Source organism: Anopheles funestus, chromosome 2RL, assembly GCF_943734845.2.
Source record: "Anopheles funestus chromosome 2RL, idAnoFuneDA-416_04, whole genome shotgun sequence".
NCBI classification, from domain to species: Eukaryota; Metazoa; Arthropoda; class Insecta; order Diptera; family Culicidae; genus Anopheles; species Anopheles funestus.
This window is the reverse complement of record NC_064598.1, coordinates 45493921-45511154: the sequence shown is the minus strand read 5'-3', so window position 1 is coordinate 45511154 and position 17234 is coordinate 45493921. Positions and strand designations below refer to the sequence as shown.

Genomic DNA, 17234 nt, shown 5'->3' with positions numbered 1-17234 from the left:
TCTCCACTTAATAATGGAAATAGAATAATGTCTGATAACATTCATAAAACCCTGAAACGCCATGCCACGCAAACATTGCACGCAGCACTTCAAAATAACTTAAATAATCGATAGCTCGTCTTACGAAACTAAATTCAGCTTCTTACCGTATATTTTATATAGAATAACGAGCATTGTCATATAAAAGAAGAATTTTAATACATGTGACTTTTAAAGCATAAGCTTTTTTACAGTACGCATTGTATCATTTTCTAGAGGAAAGTGGGGCATACTGCACCCCTTGGTTTTCTTCGTGTTATTTTACTTTTAAACCATGTTTAACTGAACGTTTATATATATCGATTAATATTATGATATCACTAAAGAATGTATTTTTTAATGAAAAACAAAATATACTTTTGGAATTCATAATTCAAAAAATCAAACCCTACATTCGTGTCCATATGGTTATCCTACCGTGCAGCGAAATGAGTTGCGGATTGCATACCTTTGTAACAAATCTAGGCGTTACGTTGCACACTGTGCATTGATCATAACACGTGACTCATATTTAAATTTTTATTTTTGGTGCAAGATTTTTTTTAATATATGTTTATCTAGGTTTTCTGTTTCAATTCAACATATTCGCAATATAACAAGTATCTATCCAAATTCTTTCGTTAAACATTTTTTTGCACTTACCTCTGAAAATTATTTGTTTCAAATTAAATTTCTTTCATTTGAAATAGAACGGTTAGTCTTACAGCTAATCTATCATTCGAGAAATTTTAAACCGATAAAAATCAATGATGTTACACAGTTTGCACTCTTTTTTGTTTTTACATTTATTTATCACTTCTCTATATTCGGATTTGGGTTATTCACGCTTCCACCCCTTGGATGGAGATGTTTGAGTTTGAACCTAGCGCTACATTGTCATTGTGAGGAACACAGCTTGAGGTTCCATTCTTTCTGCTCGTTGTTGTTATTGTTGGAACTACTTACAGAATAATAGTAAAAAAAATGGTTTCGATACATTAATTGCTACACATTATCGATTACGATGCAACCCAACAGTGGCATTGCATCCATCGTCCATCCCTTTCCTGTAAGGCAACTTGGACACATAGTGTCGCTAGAGAAATAATGCAGTGCAGGAGCATCGACGCCCTAACGCAATATCGATTGGGAAAGGAACAAAAACAAACACTATTCTAAAACAAATGCTAACATAGGTATGTTTTACCACCCGTACATTCTACTGTTTTCCATTCTCTACATTCGCCGTACCGTTCGCTCCTTCCCCCTTCATACATTTGCCAAAGCTTTCTCCATCCTCCAGCGTCTCCGGCAGTGGATGGCCTTGTGTTTCGGGCAGGAAAAATACGCAGAATGCTCCAACAAGCGGTACCAGACCGAAGATGCACGGTGGCAACCAGTAGGCGATCGAGCCCATACCCGCCACAAACGGGGCAATCATTGATCCGAACCGGGCAATCATGGACGCTGTACCGATGCCGACATTTCGCACCACAGTTGGGAAAAGCTCGCCCGCATAAAGGTACACGGTGGGGAAGCTGATACTCATACCGACCAGCCCCACTGATGCTAGACCGACGTTTACAGCGCTAGCCGAGCTGGGTACAAATGCGATCGCCAGCATCGAGATGCCGGTAAGGGTGTTGGAAAAGATGAGCGTCTTCTTACGACCGTGCGCCTTCATCATGTAGATGCAGAGCAGCGTACCAGGCAGCTCGAGGGCCGCACTGATGGCCACGTTCGTGTAGATATCGCCACCAGCATGTCCAATGTACTGCGCCACACCGAAGAACGCCAATCCACAGACGAACCAGTTGAAGCACATGTACAGGGTCTTCGCACGCATGTTGGGCGTACGGAACAAATCTAGCACGTTGCCCTTTGATGCGTTGGCGGACGCATTGCGCGATTTTTCCTTCGCGTACTGTTCGATATCGTTGCGGATCGTGTCCGTCTGGAGGTTGTTGCGTTTGGCCGCTTGTTCCAGCACCGTTACAGCGCCATCCACGTTGCCAGAGGTGAACAGGTAGCGTGGTGATTCCGGTACCAACCAGTAGTAGGACAGCATCAGCACGGAGAATATCGATAGTGCGAACTGAAGCTCACGCCATTCGCGCAAGAAGTAAGCGAAGCCGGCCAATGTCAGATGACCCAGATTGAAAGGGATCTGATAAAGGACGGAGAACAGCTCACGCCACTTGGGACCGATGATCTCCATCACAAGTACAAAGCTAAAGAGAAGAAGAGAAAAAGCCCACATTAAGGATTGTTGTGGCATTGGGTTGGAGATCTTCATGTAGCTCCAATACTAACCTCGTTACCATAGTGCCACCAGTAGCGACGGCTGTGAGGAAACGTAGCACCACGAATATCCAGAACGAACCAATAACGGAGGCACCAACTCCCGATACGAGCTGAATAATGACCGCAATCACCAACGGAGGTCTTCGGCCGTATCTGAAGCGAAACCACAGTGAACGTTACATAAGTTGAGAGGCAATTCTAGCAGCTCAAAGCATCATCACTTACTTGTCTGCGAGTGATCCAAACGCAACGCCACCAACCAAAATTCCGAACATAAAGATGGTTTGTGATAGTTTGACCAAATTTGCATTACCACACACCAGATCCCACTCGCTGGTGATCGTCGTTGCAAAGGTACTGTTATCGTAGCTCCAGCTCGTACAACCGGCATCGCAACGATCGAGCGACGGTTCTGATGCGCAGGTATAGTTAACGGACGGTCCGAGAAAGATGATGCTCATCTGATGCCAAGCTACCGGGAACTTTAGCGGAAAGATGACGGCACACACCAGAATGTGCCACCAACCGAGTTGGCCCATCGCCTGCTGTATTGGGTCGAGGTTCCATTTTCGGTCCGATTCGCCCTTGACTGTTTCTGTAAAACGATCAGGAAAAGCAAAAACTAATTAGCGAAATGAATTGTCAAACTAATTAAATAACAGCAGCAGGGGATTTTATGAGGAAAATGTGATCATTTGTACGATAAAGTCACAACTTCAAGATATCCAGATAACTTTTTTGAAATGTTAGTCAGTGTGTTATGAAAGCATTTATTTTAAAACGAATTTTTATTTTATTTTAAAACAAATATATACAAACAGAATGCACCTCTCTAACCGTTACCAATCGTAAATTGTAACTATTCGGTGAGAGGATATTGGATCCAATATTTGATTCACCACTCACTACATCGGTTGATCTTGACCGTTAAATGAAGGTTTAAATTATATTTCTGATTTCAACTATGACATGTGCTGATACGTATTGGTGAATGGCTAACGATCATCAGCTAAGAAACGTATAAAAAGATTTCAGAGTTTTTTTTTTAACTTAATTACACATCTGAATACACTACAAAAGACAACAAATTAGATCATCTATTATGAGCCCTGTGGGATTTCTTTCCTATTCACCTTAGAACACCCTAACCACATATCTTAAGTTCTTTAACAATGTTTGTTTGATTTCAACATTTTCGTCTGAGCACTATAAATCGCAGTCATCATAACAATTTAGCAACAGACTAAACCGAGAACCGTGCTCAAAAACTCTTCCCACAAGAATCATATAATTCAAGCTTTTTTATGACACTTTACAACCAGTAGCGCTCCAGGCTCCAAAAACGGTGCTTCATTTTCTCGTGCACGTTAACGAACAGGAATGAACAAAACACAACAACAAAAAAAGCGAATGGTGGTTAATGCACCATGTGAAGAATTTACGAATTTATTAAACGACATCAAAATTGGAATATTAATTTTGAATTTTCAGAGAAAAAAAACGCAATCGAATGTTCGCATTCTTCTTTCAACGGTTTCCAATAAAATACAAAAAAAGACTAAAAACAAGATTCGAGTTTCTTCTTGCAACAGGTTTGCAGCTAAAGTGTCGTACTAGTTGTGGATGGAGCAAGCAAAAATAAAACAAGACGGTTACTCAAGATGTGTCCCGCAAAGACGTTAATTGGAAACAAAACAAGGTCACTGCCAAAAGTTTGCGCTTGGAGTTTTGCTTTTAGCACCTTCTTTGTTGTACCATCGAAGTTGCTGACCATATTGGGTTTCAGGATTTTTAAGATATTTAAGATAACTTCACACAAAAAAAAAATATTTATTTTTGTAGCAATCTTAAATTTTTATTTGTTGGGAAATTCTGTATTATGATCGTTTCGAACAGATTCAAAATAGCGTCCGCAGTATCCTTGAAGTTATTATTTTTAACACGATCTCCACACGATCATATTTTTACAAGTTTCAAAGCACAATTTACAAACTTCTCCTAAGCAATGTGGTACGATGAGTGCAAATATTTGCGATCATCATTATCACGCTACCAAGCGATACAACTATGTATCACGATCGGTATGCGATCGTCTCTATATATTCATCAGTTTCTTCCCACCATATTACGCGGTGAATGTTCAATTCATGTCGCTATCATCAATCATCGATCGCACGTGGTAAGCATTTGGAAGTTTGCCAGTGTCTGGCATCAATTGCATCGGTAAATATGCGGCAAAATTGAGATACTTTCACCCTGTCCTGTTGTACAGAGTGTACAACAATCAACAAACATAGATCCGGTATATTTTACTTCGAGGTTGTCGTTTTTTTTTGTTTTTTTTTATTTTTGAATTGAAAAAAAAATCCAAGAAAGAAAAACCCCCATATAACAGCAAATGATGTAAAAGAAGCGACGCAAATATGATTGCATATTTAAACAGCCCCAAAAATCGTTTATTCGTTTTTCGTTTCCCGCTGATTTAACTTCCCTAGTTTATGTAATGACATTGCGCTCGGCCGAAAGTTCCAATCGAAAATCTGTTAAATCTGTTAAATACTGCATCACCGTGCACGTTCCTTTCCTCTTTTATTAGTAAGCCTAACTTGAAGCTGAAGGCAACAGTAAAGAGCAAACGGAATTAAATTAAAAGAAGCATGCCAACAATCGTGCAAGTGAAATAAAACATGGTAAAAAAACGATCATTTTACTACCTGCTTACTTCACGTTATACCATATTTTCTCGTTTCTTTTATCACTTTTCTTTCTTATCGGAATTATGCATTTGGGCGTATGTTTTAATCTTTGTTTTTTTTCATCTTCTTTTTTGGTGGACAGGCAACTTAACCTTTTTAACCGTTTCAATTACCAACTGAATCAAACAGAAAGAACGGAGGAACAATTTATTACACGTGCCAAATAAATTGGGAGGTTTTCTGCCCCTCCTCATGAAAGGATTTGGAGCTAAAAATCAAAAGGGAATAAAATATCATGAAAGCCAACCATAGGTTAGGTCAGGTCACTGTGTTTTTGGGCAGTGTGGTCAGATAACCTTCATCAAGATGACAAGAAAAGACAGCAGATTTCATTTCAATGAAACAAAAATTTTAATAACACAAATTTCTCATGACACGTGTAAGAAGTTGTTAATGTATTACTTTACTTGAAATTTGAAACCTTTACAAGAGATATTTGAGGATTTTTAATAGAATACTGTACTCCAGATAACGTTACATTTTGCACAAATTCGTAAATTAGTTTTTCGTTCATATACATATGTATTCCATCAAACTCACTTTACTAATTCTTGGTTCTAATGTTCCCTATGGATCAAATATCATACAAAATTGATACCAGTTCCTATCCATTTTTATGCATAAATTGAACCAGTTAAAAGAAATTAAATAACTATTATCATACAAAATGTCTTAATATATTTATTAGATATCGATCAATTAAATTCAACGGACTATTTGTGGCCCCCTTGAAGCGTTTTCTTTGGTATTTACATTTACAGTTTACATTTATAACAATTCACAATTCAACAAGTAATAGACCGCACTACATGTATTGAATTAAGGAACGCAGAATGCGACAAATCCTGTTCAAAACGATCACAAACGGCAAAATTCAACATATAAAAAAAGTTCTTCGTTCAAGCACTTTTTGCTTATTCTTTTTTTTAAATAATCGAACTCCTTGACCCGTTTTTTTTTGGTTTAGTTTTTGTTTAAGGTGGCTCAACAAATGCGAATGTGTCAAATCTCTTGCTGGAGACGCATTTCGTAAACACGTTGACGGCAATCACGTGGTCGCTCAAACAGCTGTTCGTTTAGACAACTTCGTGTTTTCAAGCCCAACTCAGCAAAGCTGAATATATGAATGTGTAATCGTAGCCAATTTTACCCCGTTCGGTCTCCGCTACTGTCGGCAAAGCTGATTTGCACCCAAACAAACCGAACAAGCAAACGTCGGTGCGTCGATTTATGGTGTGGCGTTGCTCAGGATCGAGAAAGAGAGATGCTTATGATCACGTCAATCATAAATGGCACACATTGGGCGGATATTGGGATTAGTTTCTCCCGCCTTGAGTGATGATGAAAGAAAGTGTTTCTTGCGTTTTGTTGCGTTTTGTTGCGTTTCTTCTGCGTTTTTCTTTTTATCTGTTCATCGCATTGATCTGGAACTGAAGCAATTTTGAAGAATGGGAAAGTGTTTTCTCTGTCTTAAATAGACCGTGATGCTATGATTTTCTAAGCGTTTGATAGCTTCAATGACAACTAATGCGCCGTGGTTGTGTTTTTAACTACCATTATAACCCATCGTTGGGTGATTTGTATAAGCTAAAGACTTAATTGAGCTTTTTTATGACAAATTGTTACAGATGTATGCAATTTAAAAACGTTTACAACGCTTAAATTAACATTTTTAAATAGAAAACATACTTTTTCTAATTTTTCAAATTTAACGCTAAATTTATGCTTTCAAATAAAGCATAAAATTTAAAAATTAAGCATAATAAAGCAAATTTTAAATAAATTTTAATAAATTTATTTTAAAGAACCATCACTGCGTTCTATAAACTCGGTCTTATTGTTATAGAGATTAAATAAAATCCTCATCAATTCGTCAAAATAAATTTCTGTGCATTCAACATGTGATCGTACAACATTGTAAAATAAGTGGAATACCAGTACAATGGGTGGGGAAAAAAAGGGAATCCAATGCCATCGCTAATAGCCATCACTAAACAAACCATCAAATAGACAAACGCGCAAGACCTTCTATGATAAAGACTCCACCACCCGCTGGAGCCTCCAGCGATGGTGACCAAATGATTGATGAAAGCCAAAGACACGTGTTTGAGCGTAAATGATTAGCTTCAGTGTCATGCGACCACTGTAATATTGGTCCGCTGCTTAGCACTACTGGCCCGTTCGTGTGTATTTTATTTTCCTTTGATTTTTCACACACAAAAACCCACCCCGAATACCCTTGATGTTTGCCCAATCCGTCCCTCGGGAGGGAGTAAAAAGGAAAGGAAAACAAAAAAGCCAACAAATCACTGTCCTAACAAATCCGAACCACGTTTATCAATCGAGAGTAAATTGTAAACCGGCCGCTCATCATCACCCCGAACTCGTACGTGCTAATGGGCTAAAATTGCTGAGGAAAACTCGTCGTTTCGAAGGTAGAAAAAAAAACACGAAACATGAAAATGAAAACAAACAAAAACGGAACAATAGCGTACCAGCGGCCACAGCCAAGACATATTTTCGCACTTTTCACCTTTGCGTCGTAGAGTCGTTTCCTGTACGCCCACGTTTTCTGCCTCACGTTAGCCAACACGTTGGCGCAAAATTCGCGTGCGTAAGAATGACCATGTGCTTGGCGTGTTCGAAATAGCACGGTACGGTACGGTTTGGTGTTTGATTCCCCTTCAATTTGCTGGGAGTTTTTTACCCATCACTTTAAACTTCATGCGCAATCACCACGCATAGGCGCTACTGCACTTCGCGCACGTTTTTCCTACTAACCCACCTCCCCCTGTATTTTCCATACGCATCTCTCGATGGTTCATCCGTTATCAGTTCACGGTCACCGATATAACGCGATTCAAGTGGCTTTACGTAATGCGGGATTTAAGACATGTCTCTCTATTTTTAGATCACGCAGACCAGCCTCCGGATCCGCACTAAGCCGTTCACGGCACCGTAGACGTAATATATCTCGTAGAAACCGGCCCCAAATTTGACCATGACGTCTTACTAGTTTTGCGTCAAAAACACGCAAACCAGTAACGTCTAAACAAGTTACCGCCTAAAAAACCCCCCCGGGGGGAACCTTGGCATTGAACTACAGTCGACAGGCGAGATTTAAACACATTTTCTCCCGTTATATTTTCTCAAACTTCATGCGTTTTGATAGTGTTGTATACTTTTCCGGTTCAGTATGTTTTTATAAACCTACCCAAAAACCAGCGCAAAAACGCTTACTTATTCATTAGTTTACTTTACCGAGTTACATGTTTTGCTTTCGGTCACTGCCATTCGGTAGTTCAAATTTTGAAGCAAAACCTTATTTAAATGTGCCACTTAACCAGTCAGTCACATACATTTGTTAATTCATTTCCATGATTAGCTAGCCAGTGTTATGCGGTTAGCTACTTCAAGTGACACCGATTATGCTCTTCAGCCGCAATTGAAGGTTTTTTTTTTCTTTAACTGCAACTGGTTTCTAATGTTGACCAACTGTTTGACATTAAAGCAACTGACAAAACTCTCTACCGTGGGGACAACTTCACTTACCGACCGAGAAAATTTAATTTCATACTTCTTTTTTTCTATTCAGTAACCTATTCGCGCTCTTAAGGTCAAGATTATTGAATGTGTAAACTAATTTATTAATAACTACAATCTATGTTAAGGTTAAGGGTATGAACTTTTAAACATACTTTCAACTTACTTTTCATTTTTTATCACTTTTTATGTATCAACTTTATATTGAATATTTAATCGTCCTTGTAATGTTTTTTTTTTTACTTTAAAAATAATTATTTTACTGTTCGTTATCGAACGAATATTGTAACTATCAATCGAAACTTTAAATGTTTATATTATTCACACAATTACAATTTAAAAAAACTTAAAACCGATGCTTTAAATGCTTCACTTCGATTGCACTCTGCACAGCAAACACGGTGGGAACACACTTCAAGGGCACCATAAAACAAAAACCTTCCCCTTGGGGTAACTGCAAATTAAAGTGCACAAAATTTTCCTTTCACCAATTTATGCTACACACTGCTGAAGCGGCTTACTCCTTTTTTGCGTGAAGGAAAATGTTAACCAAAACTCAGCTAAGGCCAAAACGTCCGCCGTCGCAGCGATCGTGCGCCTTACTGTCACCGTTCGGTTTGTTTACGAACAGTTTTATACGATCGCCGAACGGTTGGGAAGAGGGGACGCTATAGTACGGGATTTCCCCGTGGTGCGAGCGGGTCGTTACTCGCATCCACAGCGATAGCAAAATGATGCGAAAATCTTCTCACCACTTTTTGTGGTTTCCACCTGTCCCGAGAGGTGTGCGTGTACTCGTTGGCTTTAAACCTGTTTCAAGAGATTGAGCTAGTTTGGTGTACATAAGAGAGGGAAACCCGAGAGAATGGGCATTTGAAAAAAAAAGTAAAACAATTTAAGACTTTACTTTTAATTATAATTTGTGAAAATAAAAAATTAATAGTTCGTTATCGGAATAACTTTATGATAACTAAAAAATTCAAACTTATTGTTGTATCAAAAGTACTTCACAGATCTTGCTGAGCTGAGGCGAACAAATCAACTAGATCCCTCTCCACACAGAGAGAGAGAGAGCGTTTATCAACATCATTGTCCACCCCGACAGACAAAGAGACCTCAAATTTGAGAGAATGACGGTAAAATTCTCTCAAATTTGAGAAAATTACGGTAAAAGATCAAGAAGAACATGGAAAACGACGGCGAAACCCGAAAAAAAGCATGAAACCCTTGATTGTGTGTGTGAGCCGACAGAGTTTGTTGAAGCTAGAATTGTTTCCATCTCGTTCTGACCTACATTGTTATCCTGCGTCCTTACTCTAGCGTTCATCCCACACTGTGACGAGCTCAGTTTGCTGTGCGCTAAGTCCAGGGTGGACGTGTTGTGGGACTTAGCAAATTTTATATTTGTTTGTGCGTGAATGATGCGCGGAAGTTTGCAAGTATGCGCGATTGCTTTATGCAGTGCAATATGCTGACCAGTGTTGTGATTTATGTAGAGTTGATGTGCCTTTTTATGCCATTAACGTGTGGTGTTAGTTTTTTCCCTACACTCCGTGCTTGCTTCGGCAAGCGCATTGAAATGTAGTGAGGGAAAAAACTTTCGGTGCATGTTGTGGAAACTTCTTCCCCTGTTCACACGACGATGAATTCAGTTGGTGCAGTGTTTGGTGTATGAAAGTTTATGCGTGTATTTTGGTGATAAATAGTGTCAAACATATTGTACGCGTTGGTACAGGATAGTGTTTTCGTCTTCCTTTTATGCTTCTTTTGTGCTGCGTCATTCGCCGTGCGCACACTGTAATCCTGTGTGCAGTGAAGGATCGTTTTTTCTTCTTGCGCTGTTTGCCGCATCGTACGCGCACCCTAATCCAGTGTGCAGTGAAGGATCGTGTTTTTGTCGTCCTCTTCGGTGTTGTTCGTGTGTCGTCGTGTTTGCCATGCAGCGAAGCATGCGACATGACACACACTGTTACACGTCTTACACTATAATTGTAGAGCGGTGCTACAGCCCCGCCTACTTAAAAATCATGTAAAAGCTCAAAAAATCAAAAACAGAACGAGAGGTCGCGATACGTTTTTGAATACGGGCGCGCGAGAGGCACATAGGGTTTTCCGATTCGAGCAGTGGCTTCGCGTCGAGTAGTTTAAATGCCCATATTTTGCTATACGGGACACCATACCCAGCAGCTACAGTTCGGTGACTTTTGACGTTGTATTCAACTATCGGAGAACTAGCTGCGTGAGCATGCAACTGGTCGGACAAGCTTCGTGGGTAAAGAGCAGCATAAATGTCAATCGTGCACTGAGACTGAAAGGGAACGTATTTTACCAGGGATTTCCCATGTCCAACGGTTTACCATAACGTAAAACGAGCATGAATACTTAATTATAGCAACTACTGCCACTATTCAACCAACCGTCGCGCGATCGTCCACGATCGGTTTCTCCAACTACGCCGATTGATATTGGGCACGTGTTTGGGAAGTTTTATTGATGAAAAAAAAAAACATTGACCAGGTCTCTGAAGCTGGAGTTATGCAATTAGAGGGATAGAAACAGAAATTGAAAATCACTTGCATTTAAAGTTACCCATCAAGAGTGGATGCACTTTGGTAGACACAATCCGTAAAGGCACGTGCCTAGAATTCACCGAAACCATGTAATGGAATGCTCCATTATAATTGTCGCTCAGCAGAATGATAAAGCAATCTAGCGTACAGAAGTTGCTCCCAGTTTTATGCGTTTAAAACCCCATCATTCATTATCTCTGCTATGTTTTATCTTGCGCATTTCATCGTAGTAATTGTTAATTACAGTGTTGTTAATATATTATCAAGAAAAAATACTTAGGTGCTATAAAAAAAACAAACAGGGCGTTTGGTAAATACTGGGTACTTTTAGACGTAGTGACACAATTTCACACCAATGCATTCTATGATGTAGCCAGACCAATGATTGGGTAAATGCTACACAAGTATACATTCGTCTGGGAAAAAGTTCTGCCGTAATTTGTCGGAATTCATCAATTCAACGGACGTAATCCAATATCATTGCTGACAGCAATAATGTCTCGCTGCTAGTTGTGTAGCCTTTGCACGAAGATCCATTAGTGGTGGCAGTTAGAATGTGGATGAGTTGAAATTTGCACTCAATTATGATGTATACTGTAGTGGGGAACTTCAACACATTGTAAGGTTGCGTTAGTGAGACGAAATGATGGTCATTTGTTTAACTCTCAATTGGTAGGGTTTTAGTGAGACTTCACTGCGAAATGTTGGGAATTTCAATGTACGCGGACTAAAGTGGTCAGCTTAAAATAGGTACAAAATGTTGTTCGATTTTAAAGTACAAAAAGAAAACTTTAAACTATGAGTATTGAGACGAAATTTGATACACGCTTTCTAGTATTTATTTTCAACAATTATTTTGTAATGATTAATATTATAAAAACAGAAAAACAGACAATTAAAACAAGTGCTAAGGATCAAGTACTTAGTGCAAACGGTTATAAATAAACGTTTATTTCAATGGATTATGCACATCACTGAGCTGTCTGCTGGTAAGTAGGGTTGTCTATAAACCTTCCACTTTTCGTTTCTGTATGGCCACAAAATCACCTTATTGGTACATAAATTTCCCCCTAGCAATAAAACCGATCGTCAGGTTCATCATCATCGTCTACGTTGCTCAAACGCGGCTACCAACCAGTTTTAGCCGGTTTCGAAACATCCCAGATCCGTGCCAACCGTACACAGGCCATAATTTAATGTCCAATATCTACCGTAAAACATATGCAGCACATTTGTGCTAATTTTTTTTTTGTAAAAAAAATTGTACAGAACGACTGCGTAGAACGTAAAAAGCCAGTTCTCTAGTGAAAGGTCTACCAGGGCGGTGTAGACATTCGGCGTAGAGCAAGGAATAGCCTACGACTGCCAGTGACTCAAGGTCTCGGACGATTATACAAGTTACCCCGACGGTTTGAGTCACTGTTCAATCGCATTGAAGCATAACGATTGCGCTTCGGGGCCAATGGGCGATTTGCACCTATGCTCCAAAAATTGAAACCACCAATAAAAGATGAATCAAATAATAAGTTTTAGCCACTTCCTGGTGGGAAGATGGGTAGCACGATATTTAGCAGCCCGAATGATTCACCACAAAAAAATTGCTTCTCGGTACCATATGTTGAACAACCGATTTCACACCTTTCCGCATTGGTTTACACTCAGCTGTGTACTTCGTTCATTAACGAATAAACTTAACATTCTTTAAATTTAACAGTTTGGCCAATAAAAAAAAAGCATCGAAAAAAGCAGTATCCTTCGGAACTTTCCGAGCTTTGTTTTCGCTACAAAACAAATGCATTTACATAAGGTAGAAATCTTGGTCAACCGTCCTATTGACCATTATCGTGGATGTGTATTTTATTAAGTACCTTCAACGTAATTTATTTCAATACTTCTACCAATAATGAAGCTAAATAATTGCACATTGAATTTGCAACTTTTAATGATCAAAACTGGTCATTTAAAATTTATCACCCCCCAAAAGGCTCAAACGATCGATCGAAGATGGGATTAGGTGTGTTAGGTTGCTTCGATCGTGCTGATGATCGAATGGGATGGTGTATGTTAATTTACATAAAGCATCGTCTTTCAATTCCGCTACCTTATTGTTAATGACGTCAGCGTGGAGATTTGTGATCGTTCAAAATTTGTTGGGAATTTGAAAAAATCCAGTTTTTAGTGCATGCTCCTGATAACAAAAACGACCTTGAAATGATCAGGTTTGTAGCAGCTGGCTTATCGAATATGTGAAAAATGTAAATCTTCGTGTTTTGCCTACTTTGTGATGTTCGAATTCCCGTTCTGAAGAAATCAAGCAAACGTTATGGTACTTAAGAGATTGGTTTACGACCTTTCAAATTATTGCGCATATTTTAAAAATGTTTATTCAAAACAAAGAAACTGCATTGTCTTCCTTTAATTTTCTTTTCCACATAGCATTTCTTCTCATTTAAACAGATCTATTTCCTTGCTTTTGTATATATTGAATATTGAATGTTCTTCGTAACGCTTATTAGAACTAATTTCTTGAACTTCGTGTTGAAGATCTTGAAGCGATCTTGATCTAGTGTTGAGGTAGCGTCGATGATCCGTCGCATACTAACCCTGTCGAAATAATGCCACAAACTGCAGCTACATTTCAAACATATTGCTGGTTAATGAGAATAGTTTAATAAAATTCACCTATTATTTAATCTTCCATTGAGCGCAATAAAAACTTTCCTCGGTTTGTGCGATAAGTTAGTTTATTTACATATTCAGATAGAACGGCCTGACCGTATTGATGCGATAAGTTAGTTAACATACTATAAAAACCGTAACGACTTCGGCGAGTACGAGTAACAAACAATGCAAGAGTTCGTAAATACTGTACTCCACAGTCGGGAAGCCATTTACTAAATTCTACCCAACCCGGTTCTCTGTAGTAAGGACTTTACCTCCGAGCTAATAACCGAAATGATAAACCATAGAACGCGTGAGATTTTAATGACTTTAATATTATTAAACAAGGAAAAGATGATTTACAAATCAATCACAACTTTTAAAAAATCTCAATTGTTCGAAATAGATTGGAAACTCCAGATAGTGGGCTTTCCGTATGAGCTCTTGTTTAAAGTCCATCATGGAAACTACTTCATATCATTCACTGCTGATGCATTTTGTGCCATAACAGCCCCTTAATACTTTAAAAGAGATAATCAGTGTGAAGGGTCAACTTGATACTTGGTTCTCAACTTTCCAACTTTCAGTTGCATTCTCCTGGGCAGCAATTTAAGTAACTATCGGGCAAAACTGATAGAAACAAAACAAACACTGTCGTACAAAATAACTAATTGCTTCAAACGCGCGATTGGACCTTTCGCTTGCAGATAAGCGTACCACAGGACATGAAACTATGCTCTTGATAACCTTTCTTATGCTCAAAACCATTCGAATCTCCAAAAATATTGCATCCTGCTGATAAGAAATAACACTACCAACTGTGCAAAGAGGCAAATAAAGCACAACAATATACAAACATCTTTACCAAATGAATGGGTAAAAAAATCAAACAATAATGTAACAGAACGTCTGGTCAGAGAACGAATTGCGCATCCTCATTGCCATGGTAGCAGCTGCCTTTCTGTGCAAACTACGTTTAGCAACGATGCAACACAGCACCAGTTTGTTTATTTGTTGATATTTAAGTTTAGCTGTGCTCGTTACGGTGCGGAGCACGATGTTACTACCAACGGGTACATTTGACAAGCCGGACAAGAACCAGAACTTACTGCAATAGTCTTGTCTGTCTCAGGGCCATAGCGCGACAGCTGAATATTCTAGTTCTAATTGAAGTGTTTCTTTTATTTACACAAAAAATGGTACGCTTCAATAGAAATTGACACACTACATGTTAGGGTTGACTAGTATTACCTTACCTGTGGGCGGCTGTGCTTCACGCTCGCTTTGATTTTGGAGTTCTATTCCCTGGTTTGATTCGGTTTTATCAGTCATGTTGAACTGTTACGTTTTTTTTTGTTGTTGCGTTATTTACACTTTTGTTTTGTATCAAAGAGACTCTATTTCACGTTTGTAAACTATTTCACATGCAAACAAAAAAATCATCACCAATTTTACACCAACACGTGAACGCACATAACGTTTTGTAACATAAAAATGTGTTTTTCACGCAAACTTCCTGCACTGTGTTTCGGTTTAACAACGAAAAGGTTTTCCTCGCACGCAAAACGCAACGACTGAACGACCGCCCAACACTGCACCGAAGCTAAAGCGACCCGTCAGTGGCCAAGGTTTGCCAACAAGTGATGATACCGCGGCCTGGAACATCAGCGACCGAGCCCCAATCGTACGTGTCTTATTGGTGGCGTATCGCGGCTGACCTATCCTCTGGAAATGGTCTCGCGCAAAGACAGCACTCCACGGTGTGTACCGTTGACGATGACGGCGATGTTGATGATAATAGATTTAACAAGCCGCTGCTATTTGGAGCAACCGCTGCGTCCGGACTACTGCGATGTGTGGATGATGGTGTCGTGTTACGGTGCATTGTGGAAGAAAGCAGGCAGCCAACTGCACCGGGAGTTGTCTTTCACGCGCGCCCGATGGATTTATACCGTCCGATTTTGCGATAGTAAATGGCAATGGAATAGAAAACCACTAATTGTAGAAGGAGAACAAAAGAAAAGCACATTACTAAGCGGAAAACTCACTCGTTGTCATCTTACTACGTGCTGCAATAGGAAGGTAAGGTAAATTATTAGAAATATTTAGGTTAATTTTTAAATATAAAATCTTAATCATGATTTCATTCATTTCAGGTAAATGCTAAAAATTTTGCATCGTTTTTTAGCATTTATAGTAAAAAAACACACAATTTTCAGTGGTAATTAATCAAACACGGTTGAAACGATCAAACCGAAGCATTCCTAAAGTCACACACCGGAAACATTAAACATATTCACGGAATGTTGATACAAGCAATTGTGAAGCCACCGGAAACGTGCGCTTATTCACACGAGTGTGGAACGTTACGATGCATGTGTGCATTTCTGCAGGAAAATTAGAACGTTTCGACGCTCCAATGGTTCTTATCGCTTTGGCATGAAACCTGCCAAAGAAACATTTTTAAGTGCCTTAGTTTTCGTTACTAAGCTAAAGTTAATTTACCCCAAAAAAAATCACCTCATACGCAACAAAACCGGTCCGACGACCTCACCAGGCGTTACTACATCCTACAGTGGGCTGTTCAATCGAAACAGTAATTTGCATTTGTTATCCGCCTCGTCGTTTTCGGCCGAACCGTTAACTGCACCTTGGTAACTTACTGGCAACATTTTGGCAATTTAACTTTATTTAAAAGACTTCCAACCGAAACCGTACGCAACTACTTGTGCTAGTGGCGAGGGAGTAAAGGAATGTGATTACTCAATTGAATTGGCCATAGGCAGAAGAGTGTGAGTCGAAACGAAGATTCGCGCGCGTGGATGAGCCGGCAAGCTCTTCCGCGAAGGAAATAGATTTGCCCGTAGTTCAAGGTTGCCTGTACGCTGACCTCACGACACATGGTATCTATCTCAGCCCGCAGTTTGAAGTTCGGTAATTCAATTTCATCACTACCGTTTTCAAAGCACGAACACCCTTAACTGACCACTCGGGAGAAAAGAACGAAATCGTCTTATGGATCCAACAGTCTTAACATAGGAAACATTAAACTTCATTTTAGCCCTTCCATTCTACGATGCTTCCAGACATTGTAGTTATCGTTTTGAAGATTAATTAAATCAACAGAAGGATGGATAAAATAAGCGAACCATTTGGGGAAGGGCCTTCAAACGATGGCTTCAAACAACCAGCATGGTTTTAAACCATTGCGGGAAATATTAATTACTTCGAATCAATTATAGTTTAGTGTTCGATTGTCATCTATTATCCCGTCACTAAACGCTTAGCAATTGTTGCGTTTGTGAACGCGATTCAGAATTTTTTTGCGAAACTCCATATAAAAAAACTGTTAAAAGTCGCTTTACGTGTATTTTTAGCAAAA

General features: G+C 39.2%; 1 protein-coding gene across 2 annotated transcripts; it reads right to left on the bottom strand.

Annotated features, from left to right (window-relative positions):
• Positions 1 to 690: 690 nt before the first annotated feature.
• On the bottom strand, positions 691 to 16151 carry LOC125764129 (organic cation transporter protein). 2 transcript variants are annotated; one of them, XM_049428028.1, is made up of 4 exons: positions 15109 to 16151; positions 2548 to 2917; positions 2332 to 2475; positions 691 to 2249 (listed from the first exon to the last, which is right to left on the bottom strand). In XM_049428028.1, the coding sequence occupies exons 1-4, from the start codon at positions 15182 to 15184 to the stop codon at positions 1238 to 1240; spliced, it is 1602 nt and encodes a 533-aa protein (XP_049283985.1). In that variant the 5' UTR covers positions 15185 to 16151; the 3' UTR covers positions 691 to 1237. The 2 variants fall into 2 exon arrangements, with proteins under 2 accessions (XP_049283985.1, XP_049283986.1); XM_049428029.1 differs by lacking the exon at positions 15109 to 16151 and adding an exon at positions 8788 to 9641.
• Positions 16152 to 17234: the final 1083 nt, after the last annotated feature.